This window comes from Pollicipes pollicipes, unplaced genomic scaffold, assembly GCF_011947565.3.
Source record: "Pollicipes pollicipes isolate AB1234 unplaced genomic scaffold, Ppol_2.1 Scaffold_2555;HRSCAF=2994_pilon_pilon_pilon, whole genome shotgun sequence".
Classification (NCBI taxonomy): domain Eukaryota; kingdom Metazoa; phylum Arthropoda; class Thecostraca; order Pollicipedomorpha; family Pollicipedidae; genus Pollicipes; species Pollicipes pollicipes.
In genome coordinates, this window is record NW_023596136.1 from 44,401,531 (window position 1) to 44,416,169 (window position 14,639).

Below are 14,639 nucleotides of genomic sequence, written 5' to 3' on the forward strand. Positions count from 1 at the left end.
GCGTTTTAAGGAACGCGTTTCGCCGCAATGCGTATCAACCAATCACCAAGGAAAAAGTTGGCGATGGACTTATCAGCTTGGGTGACCGCATATTACTCAGAAAACCATCTTTGAACTATCTTCATCAGGTTTGCAGTGCTGGGCAGGAAGAAACGCTGACGTCAAGGCAGCCGTTCAGAAAATATTTTACGCAGCAGCATACCTGCATGCACTAAGCCCTAGTTCCCTGCGTTTACTCCGCTCGCTTCCCGCCGGCATTTTACGACCAATGGGGTCACGCCGCTGTTCAGCAATCCACACTACTGCCGCTCTGCGAACATGTCGGTAGTGTCATGACGCTGAGCGCATTAGCAGCCGCGGACGGCGGCTGCAGCCGCTGCAGAGCCACGTGCCGCCCGGCGATGCGCTGCGTGGTCACGCGTGATGGAGAAGAATAGAATCAACAGCGCTGCATCGCCGCACCAGGGAGCTGAGCTCCACCCGGCGGCCTCATGCCCTGCGGAGGTGCTATCTCCTCCCCTGGTCTGCCCTTCTCCCCTCCCCCCCCCCCCCCCCGCCCTCCGCGCTGGCGAGCTGCGCGCCACGCCGCTGCTGCTCCCTGAGGCTCACCGCGCCACTGGACCGAAGGCAGGCCCGGTCAAAGCAGCACGTACGACGCCCTGAAGGGGTGCCCCGGAATCAATAGCGAGCGCAGCGTGAAAGACGTACCAGCTCGCTCGAATGGGCCGGAGATCTGAGAATGTCATGGGTTGCGTCGGTCGTCTCAAGGCAGACCAGTTGTGCTGGACATGACGTCCTCCACGCCGGGTGTTTCAGCCCAGTTTTGCGCCTGTTGATGAGCAGTCGGTTCAGCTGCACTGTGGTCAGGATGCTTCTGTGTGCTGCGCTGCCTGCTTGCTCTCCGTCATGGCTCACTGTGGGGGCTCGCACTGCTGGCTGACGGTCCACCTTTGGACGATCTTGTTACCTCCGATCCACCATCTCAGGGTCCGCGGCGGATTGTCCCCAACGCGGTCCGTTGTTAGCCGCTATGTCGTAAAGTGCCTGAGGTTAAGCACTTCGACGTCCATTGATAGCGGTTTCCCATACAGAGGCCTCCGTCGATAAGGCCGCGTTCTGTGTGTGTCCAAAGTTCGTGTCTCCGTATTCTGCCGCATTCTGTTGCCGGTGGTCCACCGCAGCGCAGGCCTCTAGCGGTAATCCGCTGGCTCACGGTCCTCTGTCAGCATTGCAATGCTCCGCCGTGCCGTACGTGGCCGTCGCCTCCGCGCCGGTCGGCGGGCGGCGGCCAGTGGTGCGGACAACCGTTCAGGCGGCGTGATGGACGAGCGCGGCCGACTGGGCCCGCTCGCAGCCCCGCCGGCCAGCGCGCCCGCCCGGCACACCGTCTCGCCAACTGTGAGCTGCTGGTGCGGTCGATTGTGCCGGCACGGGGCACTGCGCTGGAGCGCCCGGCTCTCATCTGCCCAGGTGGGAGCGGGTTGGGGGGGGGGGGGGGGGGGGCACTCACACTGCGATGAGCAGCGCTGCGGTGAATATAGGAGCTGTTGGATTTGGGAAACTAGGACTGCGAACCGTTGCAGCAGGCTGGCAGCAATTTGATGAATTTGGACGGCTAAATTTCGGCCGGTTAAGATGGTTGACAGTTGGATAAAATATCTGCTTTTGTGCGCCCGCCACAGGGAACCAGAGATGTGTTTGGTTATGTAAATGTAATTTAGGGTCCGGAGGCGCGATGCCATGCTCAAGTTTGGGTGTACAAAGCGGTGCTCAGGCGAAATACATCGTGCCAAGCAGTTTCCTAAGCAAACTGGGAAAGTTGTCGGCGCGTTCTGATTCAAATTCAGATCGCTTACCACAAACAAACCGTGGAATGTTTCACACAAGAGAAAAAGTGCTCAGAATTTGAGGTCTGATTGCACTGCTTTTGAATTTGACTGCACTGCTTTTATAATATACGGCGACGGCAATAGTGCATTGCATAAGATAACCTGTAACCACGTACAATGTGTACCGTTTGATTGCTGCACAATCTATTACGACCACAAGCTAGCTGTACATCACTACTATCAAAACCAACATTGTATACCTGCGCATGCAGTAAATATATCTCAGAAGTCAGGTAGAAGAGATCTACCGGTGTCTTCAAAATGCCTAGGTTCCCTTTGCATACAACGTCTTGGAAAATGTTTTTTGTTGAATTTTGAGCACGATTTGAGCTCTGAATTTAGGCATTGTAGACAAACAGTTGATGTAGCGATGAATTGCTTGCCCATTACACTAAATTTTGAGCTGTTCTGTACATTTGTGACCTGTAAAGCATTCGTAAAATATATCTGGATTCTTGGGTTGTCATTTTGTTCCACTGAATAATTCAGTGACTTCCAGCATGACAAATTCAGTGTCACCGAAGCGACGTCGGGTCGGTACATGCACCCGTCAGCTGCTTCGTATTACAATGCAGCATGACAGTCTTATGACCTAATTCTATGTCAGAATGATTTTAAATCCGGTACTAATTTCACACACCGCTCACATAAATCGGTAACTGAGCAGGTGCAATACTTTCCACAATATCATGGTCCTTTCGCAAGACGGTTTTGTGAAATGTTTTATTAAGAAATGTTATCTCAATATTCAGATGAATGCAAGAACAAATATCTGAGCCGGCAGCATGCTTTTATTTATGAACATGCAACCTTTTCGTTCCTGAGAGCATGTTATGCCAATCAATTCAGCTGTACATATATAAGTCACCTCTCTAAAAAGGCTGGTCTCCGCAGTACATCATTTAATGTATATCGCCGTGCAGTGCTTCTAAAAAATGTCGCTTCTTAGGAGCCAGAAATGCTACGTTCCCATTTTGGGGTCAAAACACGTCTGATGGATGCACCGCAGCCTACCGATTATTTGGGCTCGCCGTCCTTCTTCCAGGGAGAACAGAATGCTGCTGTGAGCTGATTGTTTTGAATTAATCCTTCTGACAGAGCACAGATATGCTTTCTGCGTGTTGGGTGAGAAAGAAGTCATGCGGTTCCTGCATCGGAATGGTTTCATGTACTTTTTACATATTTCGTCAAAGTACTTCACACATCACTTTCTTCTGAGCCTACGTACCACGCATAATCAAAATCTTACTATTTCAGTTAGCTTGGGTCGCAGTTCCACTATGTGCTGCTAAAGACGCTTTTGTTCTCTTAACGCACCGCGGCGTCATCCCCAGTCGGCGAAGTTTTATTGCATCATTTCTGCTCGTTTTCTGTCTCTGCTTCTCTCCAGTGCCTCGTTCCAGTAGCGATGCTGGGGTGGTCGTTTGCAGCAGCAGCTATTTTCCGCGGCTAATAAGAAGCGCTATAGCGACAAAAATTCAGGAAAACACCAGCCCAAATGGGACTGAATCCTGACTTAAAGGGAGCTGAGACTGGCCCTTTGAAATGGAGAGATGCATAACGTGATGTGATATTAATGATTATGTTGTAATATACAATACAAACGCTAGCCGCCAGCCGTGTAAAAGTTATTAACATGTGCGGTAGAACATGTTCCGGCATATTCTGAAGTGCTGTCTAATGGGGATCCCATCTGTTAAGTTCTCTTTCAAAGTCTATGGGCGTCAAGGATGTCTTTGAATGAAAAAAAAACATAACTGACAACCGATACTTAGATGGACGTTGATTTTCTAGCTATTGGCGGCAGGGAAGAAGCAAAATGAGATGCCTACTTTAAAGATTACTTATGGACGTTTCGCTGTATCTTTCTGCTCTTTACCAGGGACTGTGAAATGTCTTGCCCTCGCTCGGCTGGCTCAAAACAGTTTTCCTTATCTTTGAGACTTTACGACGCACTCACCTCCTGAGGCTCTGTGACGTCACCTACCTCTTCCTTTGGCAGGGAGAGCTAGGCACCGACAGGGGGAAGAAAGTATATTTTCTGTCACCGACGAAAGTTGGAACCGTCTAAACTGTCACCTGCGGCCAAATCTTTCAGAAGCCATTGCAACACAACTCTAATTGCGACAAACCACAAAACACGACAAATTAACTAAACCGTAGCTTAGCTACCAAGAGTTTTCGTCTCGGGAGCTCAACTGCATTCATGCATCATTTGCTGGTCACCAAACACTAATTGATGGTTGAGACTAAAGTAACAAAGTCATCAGATGAAGGCACAGTTGAAATGAGTGCGTCTAATGTTTTCGGTTTTTTCAATACACGCTTAAGGCAAGTTTGACAATTATCTCTGGCTAATTTTGGTTGCTGAAAGTGCAATTGGGTCTTGCATCAGTTTTGATTTATTTATTCTTATTGATCCCATCGATGACTGTGCAGGATCAAAAACAATTTTAAAAATAAGCCATCGGCGAGCAAGAAAGGGAGAATGCATTGGCTTATTGTGGCGAGTAACGGTGTGCTGGAGATATGGCCATTATTTTGGTTGCTAGGCAACGTAGACATTATTTTAGTTGCTAGGTAACGTAAAGCAGTCACATTTCCCCGAAACCTGGTGCAGCCGATTGACACGACACAGTTCTTGTTCCTCATCTCAGTATATAGTAGGCCGACATGAATTGTTGTGTATTAACTGACCAGCATTACCAAAAGCGTAAACCTGTACACTCGCAGCCCTCAGCTGAATGTAACCAAAAAGCGACATAATGACCGCCGCCATCGCCGCGTTCGCAAGCTACTGTCAGCGCTGACAATCGACATCCTCGAGAAGCCATTGAGTAGAGCTAACAATAGCTTCTCAATAATTTCAACGTCTTTAGTAGTGAATATTGCTTGGGGGCCACCCAATGACTTTGCTCTTCCATACAAACCAAAGAAAGTTGGGAGCTGTGGCAATATATCGTCAGTGGAGGCAAGTTTTTAAAAACTAATGACACCGAAATTTGCAAATCGAAACCCTCTACCACCCGACGTGCACAGTCAAGAATCCTCTCTCGAAAAGGCACACCCCGTTTAACATAAACAGTCTACATGCTATATGTTTTAATTTCAGGTAAGGGAAGGGGGGATTGTGCCTTCAAACCAGTGATGAAGATTCCTACTTTAGGCATCATTTTTATCCATTATGTTTCATTATTTATATGTTTTTGGTTCAGCCACCCCCCAAAAAAAGAAGAAACTGATGTTGGTAAACTACCTACGTCACTGCTCCCAGCTGCAAAAAGAAATCGCGTCAGATCTGAGGAGAAAACTGTATTAAAGTGCATGTTAGGGGTAGGCTCAGTCATTTGTTCTTCAGCACCTTCTTCCCTCCTTCCCTCACCCCAACGTATTTTGTAAAGCTGCGTCTCCGTAGCCCTCTATTTACCGATAAAATGGTTCTAAAAGCACCCGGAGACCATATCACTTGGCTTTGTGACGTCATCGTACAATCAGCTGGAAACGTGGGCGATCTTTGCTTTATTTGCACAATTATTACCGGTGCAGAACTCGCCCTTCCCAACATGATCCTAACCATTTGGAGCAAACACCATGTAATATTGGTATCATCAGATGCAAGCAACATTTTGAAACACCCTTGACACCCTTATCTAGCTTTATATGCAACATGATGACAATTAAAAGTGTTTTATCTCACGTGTGTTCACCGATCAGTACGCTAATTCTGAGGTGCACCGAGTGTTCCTCTCAGCAGCAGGAATCCCCAGATAAATTCTTGAGATGTGTCGCTCCAATGTCCCCTTTTTACCTCTGATCTGAAAGCACTGATCTGAGGGGTATTGGAAAAGCACTGTGCCACCAGTGATCTGTAAAATAGCTCTGATATGGTATAATTTGTAGTATATCTGTCACCTGCTGACAACTATTTTGACTAAAGCTGCTATGTTTGGCAGCACTGTATGGCTCAACTTACTCATATAGCGAAACGTCAGCGTTTTGACATGCGCTCCACACATGCTAAGCTGCGAGCGCTAACGAGTACAAGCCAATATTAAGTTTTGAGTTTCATCTAGCTGGGATTTTCCGTTATAATATGTTCTTGTCCGTTGGAATTTGTCATTGCTTTCAAAATTTTGTCACCAGCTGGCTCGCAAAGCCTCTGTCTTTTTCACCCACTAATATCCAGTAAATCAAAAGCTTTTTTCACCCCTGGTCATTGGACAAGAAAGACAGTTCAAAACATGCTTCATTATTGCAGACAAAAACAACTTCAAGGTTGCATCGTTTCCTTGTCGAAACTGCATCATGCAAAATGTCTGGGCCAGGACTGGAGTGGGTCAGCTAACGGAACATACCATTACATGCTCTCCTGCGCCATTTCCAAAGTTCGATTCCTACTGTCCGCTATCAAGCGCAGCTCTTGTTAATCCAAATTTGGACGAGTGCAGCCGCCGCATTGTCACGTGACGTGACCGGATCCTCTAAAATTCAACATTCCAAATTAGACTGTCATTTAAAAGCTAGCAAAGGAAAAACCTCGTGACATATTATCACTGAATCACTTTTAACTGTCATCAATTCATGCTGATTTTGACCGTTGCCAGTTTGGGTACAGCTGTGTGAACCCAGTCAAAAGCACACCTTAAGTCATGACGGCACTGACGGGACATTAGCGATTCAAGACGCACTGAGCTGCTGAGGCCATATGGCGTCGCCTGCCTATCACCCTAATATGAGAGGCAGGCACCGCGGATAATCGAACCACGTTTCCCAGACGCTCAGCTCAACCGCTGCACCCTACCCTACCCATGCCTCTAATACGCCCTCTGCAGCACACCCTCTGAGTAATTTCCCCACTCAGAGCGCGAGGTTTGCAAGGTCAAGCAAGCCCATTCTCGACGTAATTTACTGTCATAAGGAATCACACATCGTGCTCCGCAGCGAGCCGTAGATTTACAGTCCCCTCAAATATGCAAACAATGACTTATCTTTCCTCAGCCACATATAAATGGGCATTGAGAGAGATTGAAGCGGTCGTTGAGTTGGGACAAACTATGTAAATCGTATTTGGTGTCTACTTATAGTGTGCTGCTCCGATAACTCGAAAAATGGTTGTATGTGTATATGCTGACGAAGCTGAAACTATGACACATTGCCGATCTCAACATGATTTCGCGCCACGCAATGCTGACCCAGAGGTAGACTGGGCGAATAGCTACTGCGCTGCCGGCAACCACGCTTCTGCATCAGCTCCGCTCGACCGGGCTTCCCGTTAGCATACTGAGGGCGATACCACAGACCATTTTAGCATACCCGGGCGATACCACAGGCCATTTCAGCAGACCCGGGCGATACCACAGACCATTTTAGCATACCCGGGCGATACCACAGATAATTTTGGCATATCCCGAGCGATACCGCAGACCATTGCAGTATACCCCGCGCGATACCACAGGTCATTTCAGCTTACCCGGGCAATATCACAGATCATTTTAGCATACCCCGAGCAATACCAAAGACCGTTTTAGCATACCCCACGCGATACCACAGACCATTTTGACATACCCCGATGCGATAACACAGACCATTTTAGCATACTCCGGGCAATACCAAAGACCATTTTAGCACACCCTGCGCGATACCACAGACCATTTTGGCATACCCCGCGCGATACCACAGGCCATTTCAGCTTTCCCGGGCGATACCACAGATCATTTTAGCATACCCCGGCCACTACCAAATACCAATTTAGCATACCCCGTGCGATACCACAGACCATTTTGGCATGCCCCGATGCGATACCACGGACCATTTTAGCATACCCCAGGCAATATCAAAGACCATTTTAGCATACCCCGCGCGATACCCCAGACTATTTATAGGCTCTCGTGTAGCGAAGCGGCATTTGGCTTTGCGGAGCACGAGCGCTGTTGAAGAAGAGAAACACAAAATGGCGAGTGCCGGACACCCCTTCAGTAGATGAGGTGCTCTCACATGCGGTGAGGTAACCGATCCTTTCCCACTGTGGCAGGTCAGGTGACCCTCAATCAACCGTGCCCCGCTCTGGCAGATCAATTGACCTCTGACTGGCACCGTCCCGATCTGACAGGTTGAATGACCTCTGACTGATGCCGCCATTCTCCGGAAGGTCAGGGAACTTTTGACTACTCCGCCCCACTCCGACAGGCTGGGAGACCGTTGACAACCCCCGCCCGCCCCGACAAGTCGGATACTTCTGACTGCCCTCGCCCCGCTCCGGCAGCTCAGGGGACCTCTTACTGCCCCCACCTCGCTTCGGTAGATCAATCGACCTCCGATGCCCCCACCCCAACTCGACAGGCCACGCGACCTTTGACAGCTCCCGCCCCGAGCCGATGGGTCAGGTGATCTCTGACGGCCCCCGTCCCGCCCCGACTGGCCACGTGATCTCTGACCGCCCCCGCCCCGCTCTGGCAGGTCAGGTGACGCCCGTCACGGCTGTGACAGGCGGAGTGGCCGAGCTGCCCTGCCACGTGGAGCCGGATGCATCACGTGACGTCATGAGGCTGATGCTCTGGTACAAGGACAGCACGGGAGCGCCGTTCTACAGGTTAGTCCATCCTGTCGCCACGGGACCTGCGCTCCGGTGGCGAGAGCGGAGTGACTCTAACTGAGCACCTTTGTGCTTTGCGTCTAACCGAGAGTGGGGCTGTGGCATCTGGACCCCGTAGTGGGACAGATGCCCGGGAGTCGCCTGCCCTCCCCCCCCCCCCCCTCCTCCCTCCCTACCCCTAGTGTGGCAGCGCTCCCACATGTGCGTCCGTGGAGGAAACATTCTCGGGTTGGCACTAGCTTAGCTTTACTGTCATGTTGTCCACGGATTACCTGCACCGTTTAGAGTGCATAGCATCAAAATGACCCGCATGGTATCACATATGCCTGTAATGAAAGTGTACAACATGTAGCCCTGACTATTACGCTCTTCCCTGGAGTGCCGATGACCAGGGACAGATTAACATTTCTGTCTGAAGTGGAGCAGAATACTTTCCTGCTCAACCAAGTTGTGGTCTTATTACATCTGACAGAGGCTTGAGTTGTTCGGATTGTGTGACAGTTTGGGTGTTCTCGCAAATTGCTATGTATACTATTAGATATATATATATATATATATATATATATATATATGTATATATATAATATGTAATATACTACATAATGTAAAAAGTCTCAAAATCTGAATTCGGAGGCATGATCAGGATGGATGGCTATCTGCCATGTAAACCTGCTAAGACGTAGCAGCTCATGAATTGTCTAGCTGGCAGTTTTCCCGAGCTTTAAGAATTGGCATGCCGAGTCCAGTCGAGCAGTCAGCTGCCCCGTACAGCTGCTTGAAAATATCTGGAAAGGCCTAATATTAGCCGCTATTCAAACCACCGCGATGTAAAGGTTTTCAGAAATGTTCCAAAAGTTTTCAGTGTTTGCTTTCTTACTTTACAACTTTTACTGGCGATTTTCTGCTAGAAGTGCATTGACGGGATTGAAAACATGTTTGTTTGCTCGTCAAGACGTGTAAGTTGATAACGTTGCGCTTCGTTATTTAAAGCAGCATCGTGCTTGTAGGGCAGTTTGTTCCTGATTGTATCTACCAAAACTTTACGAGACTTTTCAAAAGGATTTGGTGAAATGTCAGACCAATATGTGACAAAACAGGTACCTATATCTTGGTTGCGTTCTTTTTAATAGGTATACGGTACTTACAAGGCTTGTAGACTGAAGCACGGTCCACAATGAATTCTTGAATTAAATGATCTTCAAATCCCCGTTCTCTACACCACGCGACATTGATACAAGCAATCATGGTGCGACCAGTATCCATAGCCACTGACCGTTCCACACCGGTGTCAGGTTTGGTATTATCTCAGAATGGGCTGAAATAGAGCATGGGTAGAAAAAACAAATGTTTGCAAAGAGCCTCGTTTCGTACAATAAGTTTGTTAGAAGTTTGATATCGTTTTTTAGATATTAAATGCCAATGCAATTGTAAAAAAACAATCATTTGCTTTGCAAAGTGCTAACAATGTACAGAAACGTTTTAAAACGTCACATATTTAAATATTTTCAGTTCACAATTGCTTTGTGAAAGTGGCTAGTATCCGGCCGTACTAACAGAAACAATGTTATAATTAAGCCATGATTGTACTCCAACTGCTACAATGGCCACAATGAATTACCACATGGTTTGCTCTTCCTGCGTTTTTTTCAGTTTATGCAAGCTTCTGCTGTCATTTTGCTTATTTGCCAGCCGGCTTTAACCGGTAAAAACAAGCTTTGACAGAAACTGTTTCAGCCGGTTGCGACCACTCTAACGATGACGCTAGATTTCTTCAGATTGGGGGTGGGGTGAGGCCGCCCCCGTTTGTCTCCGTTGCAGTGCGATACACACAGATGGCTTGCGTTGCCGCTACAGCTACCATGAGTGATTCGTATGCAGTTGGCTCCACACTGCCGTGGTTGCTGCCATCAGATGCATCGATAATCAATATAATGACCCTTGCGAACCTCTGCAAACAATGTCGTGGTGCCCGAATGCGAACAATGGTGAGAACGACGCTAGACCCGATGACACGGGCGACAATGACCCGAGACCCTCTGACACTGGTTACAACGATCCAAGACCCAATGACACCAACGATCGTGGTCTCCGCCGTTTGCAGCTACGACACGCGCGGCCGCAAATCGACGCGCGGCACCCACTGGGCCAACGAGGACTCGCTGGGTCAGCGTTCCGAGTTCGATCCGCGGCCGCAGGCGCCTCTGCTGCGCATCAAGCACGTGGAGGAGGGCGACCAGGGCGTGTACCGGTGCCGTGCCGACTTCCGCACCTCGCCGACCTTCAACGCCCGGGTTAATCTGACCGTCGTCGGTGAGTATTCTCGCGCGTGGCGAGCTGGCGGACATGGCCGGGCTCAGTGAAGTTAGCACAGAGGTGCGAGCGGTGAGGACAGAGGTGAGGATGACTTGGCCATCGCAGGCTGCATCGTCCTGTGTTTGGAAAGGTACATTCTGGTTTCGTGTAATTAATGCGTTACCCTGGTACTATGCTAGTGAATATCCGTTCGTATCCGTGTTTTACCTGGCGAAACAAGTGTCGAGAAAAGAAACCAGCGCAATGGTAAAAAAACGTGATAAAGCATTGTGGATCTATTTTCGAGGCAAATCCATTTCATTTTTTGCACGGCCGTTCTTCACACACGTTCAGCGGTAGATTTTACGACGGCGCACTGGGCCGCCCAGGGCGCTTCAGATGGGCCGGAAAGAAGATTAAAGAGGCACTTCGGTGACAGAAGACACGCTCTTGAGCATGCCCCTTCATCTCCCCGGCCGGATTCGATTCGATAGCAACGTACCGTCCAGGCGCTTGGTGGTTTAGAACGTGCACGGGCTCTCCCGCCCGGTGGACGGTGAATATCACCGGCGGAGGGCAACGGGGTCATGACCCGGCCTTGCCCTCTGACCACTGCCGAGGCCATCCTTTACAAGCTGCCGGCGGAGCCCGTCGGTAGACACGTCATGCTAAAGCCGGCCGCAGGGCTCAACGGCGCAGTATAAGACGTAGCTCAGCATAAGGAGCTATTGAGGGCCTCGTGAGAAGTACCGCCGTCATGGAGCCCGCCGCGGGAGGGCTGCGGATATATTCACGGCCCTTCCACCCGATGAGTGGACACATATCGCCGTCATCAGGTGACCGCCAGCTTAGCTCACAGCCGGGCCATGTGTGGGTGGCGCATCCCGTGAGTGTCTGGTTGACAAGGTGGGTGGGTGTCTGGTTGACAGGGGGGTAAGTGTCTGGTCGACAGCGGAGTGTGTGTCTGTTTGATAGGGTGAGTGGGTGTCTGGTTGACAGGGGAGTGAGCATCTGGTTGACAGGGGAGTGAATGTCTGGTCGACAGGGGAGTGAGTGCCTGGTTGACAGGGGAGTGAGCATCTGGTCGACAGGAAAGTGAGTGTCTAGCTGACAGGGGCAGTGAGTGTCTGACTGGCGATCAGCACCCATGTCACGGAGCAATCGTGTGCCTGGTGACGAAGGCGGTGGGTGGCTGCATGACGAAGGCGATGCGTGTCTGAGTGACGTAAGAAGCGGTTCTCTGAGAAACGGCGGCATTGGGTGCCTCCATGACAGGGGTAGTCTGTGAGAGATGGGGCTGATGGGTGTCTCGTGATGGATGCTGTAATTGCCGGGGCCACGACACTAGTGGGTGTCCAAGTGACAGAAACAGCGGTCGTGTGACGAAACCAGTGAGTGTCTGAGTAACAGAGCCAGCGAGTGTCTGAGTGCCAGAGCCGGTGAGTGTCTGAGCGACGGAGTGGCCGGGATCCGGTCGCGAGCAGGATCGTTCAGGCGCGCCCGTTGGCTCGTCATACGCCACCCAGGCGGCAAAACGGCCGGCCAGATGAAGATTACATTCATAGCAGGCGGCTGGCATGCCGAAAGGGCTCCAGATGACGATGCGTGCGTGATGGGACGACCTCGAGCGGCGACGCTGGCGACACGTTCGAATGGCTCCGCTCAGGAACGGTCACGGCGGCATGTTACGATAGCAGAGCAGAAGCAGTTGTTTTACCGACTTAAGTTCAGCGCGACAGAAATACGAGATGCCTGGGAAGAACCCCCGGCCCTAGATCACGCCGCCAGTAAGGCGTAAACCGGCGTGAGCGTGATGGAAACAGCGATAACCATCACTGCTCTTTCGGATGAATAGCTAACGCCAAGCCTCTTAGGTCAGCCTCAACAAAGCATGGACGACGCCCATGAGCTTTCGGTGGTAACGCCGTCACCATGTCTTCAGCAGTGAGCCTGTGAAGCGTGGCTCTTTCGCAGAATCCGCGCGTCACAGAATCTCATCGGAAGGTTGCATTGTAGTCATTTCGAATTGGCTGCAAAATGCATTTAAATGTTCAATGCGGCCATGCTGCCGACTAAGGAAGAGATGTAGTCGCTTTGACGTGACGCAAATTGAAAGCTAATGATTTGAAGATGTGAAATTGAAGATAATGTTTTTTTCTTGTGCCATTAACTTGCTTTGTCCTACCGCGATCACGGTTCGTAGCAAAATGACATAATATATGTATTTATATATGTATATATATATATATATATATATATACATGTATACATACCATGTCTTTGTATCCCGTGTTTCTTTTCTTAGTGCTTTCATGAATGCATTCATACTCCGTAGTCAGGTGCGTACATTACCGTATTCAAACTAGAGCAAAGCACGCCAAAACAGTGATCATTTTACAGCGGACGTTCATCCAGCTTAACTCGCTCCCGGCCGGGCAGCGGGAGGTTGACTTCCCTGCCTACGGTTTTCCAAGCACAGGTGAAATACGAACGCTCCCAGCGGCGCGAAAAATTCAGTACCTTTTCATCTATCATTGTTGTGTCCTTTGTGAAAATTAATCTCCCAAGATCAGTGACTTATGTTAGATAAAAAAGATCAAAGGTAAACAAACTTTGACCACACACTACTTTTTAGGGGTCATTTGACATTATTCAAACTTATGATAGTAAAAGAACATCATAGTATCGGCAATTTTTATCTTTCATTTTTTTACAATCTGCGAGGTCAGTGATCTGAATTCGGGTCAATGCCCATCATTTTTTATAAATAATGGAAATGTGTACGTATTTTTGCATAGTTTTGATATATGTATATGATGAAAAGAGTACTGACTTACATGCAAAGTCTCAGGGCAATCACAAACATGATCACAGGATACATGACCTTGGCCCAGGCCATGACCTATCTCAATTTGCATATTCTACAAAACATACGCTGAGGTCAAAACATTCAGAAAAATTCAGATAATTCACTGAACGCATATTATGATAGCATTCTAGTGCGTAATAAGGCCACAGTAAGTAGCATGAATACATGCAAGGTCATATGAGGTCATCCAAGATTTATGTCTATGTTGCCATTAGCGGAAAGGCATAAACACACATGCACCAACGTGCCTGTTCTCAGCTTTATAAATGCATTTTCAAGCGTCTAAGTGGCTATGTATTTTAAAGGCAACAGCTATGCGATCTTCAGTGCTTGTAGATGTGCAATACACGATTTTTAATCATAGAAAAACATTGTACTGGTGATGTAGACCCGATTAGCGCTGAAGATTTGTCTGTTGGATTGCATATCAATTTTACCTAGGCTGACCCCAGATAAACTATAGGCTGTTGCAAAAATAGTATTTCGGTGTCTAGAATGTTTTTTCTCACAGCTGCACCTCATAAAAGAAAATCCGTCAGAAACTGTTTTGTGAAGAAAAGTACCGCATCACGTAAACCAATTATGAGCAATGGCTTATCTGACCTGACCCGTGTAAGGGATTAGAAATGGTCGGAATTGACTCCCTGCAGTCTTAACCGCTGATCGCTGATTTATACGGCGTCTGGAAGTTGGAGATCCCAGGGGGAAGTTAACTTCCCGGTTGTCTCAAACCCCCGGCTGGGCGCGGGTTAATTTGCCTCACAAAAGAGGCGTTAGTGAATCCCCGATTGGATTCCCGATGGGCGAATTTGTCTCACCTAAGCGGCGTTGAGAAACATCTGCCGCTCGGCTCCTCCTACATTGACCAGGTCCGAACGCTGATGCAGTGATAACATATTCCGTCCCCGCTGAGTCTTACGCCGCTCAATGCCGTGCTCACCGCAGCTCTGGTCGGCCGGTCCTGACGGACAACACTTGGCTGCGCGTCCCCAGTCGA

At 49.0% G+C, this 14,639-nt stretch overlaps 1 protein-coding gene across 1 annotated transcript in view; it reads left to right on the top strand.

Annotated features, from left to right (window-relative positions):
* The window catches only part of LOC119101687 (uncharacterized), a 49,188-nt gene that overhangs the window by 25,325 nt on the left and 9,224 nt on the right, over nucleotides 1-14,639 (top strand). Inside the window, exons 2-3 of the mRNA XM_037225107.1 lie at nucleotides 8,346-8,478; nucleotides 10,583-10,791. Coding sequence (XP_037081002.1) covers nucleotides 8,346-8,478; nucleotides 10,583-10,791 — 342 coding nt within the window. The remainder of the gene's footprint in view (nucleotides 1-8,345; nucleotides 8,479-10,582; nucleotides 10,792-14,639) is intronic.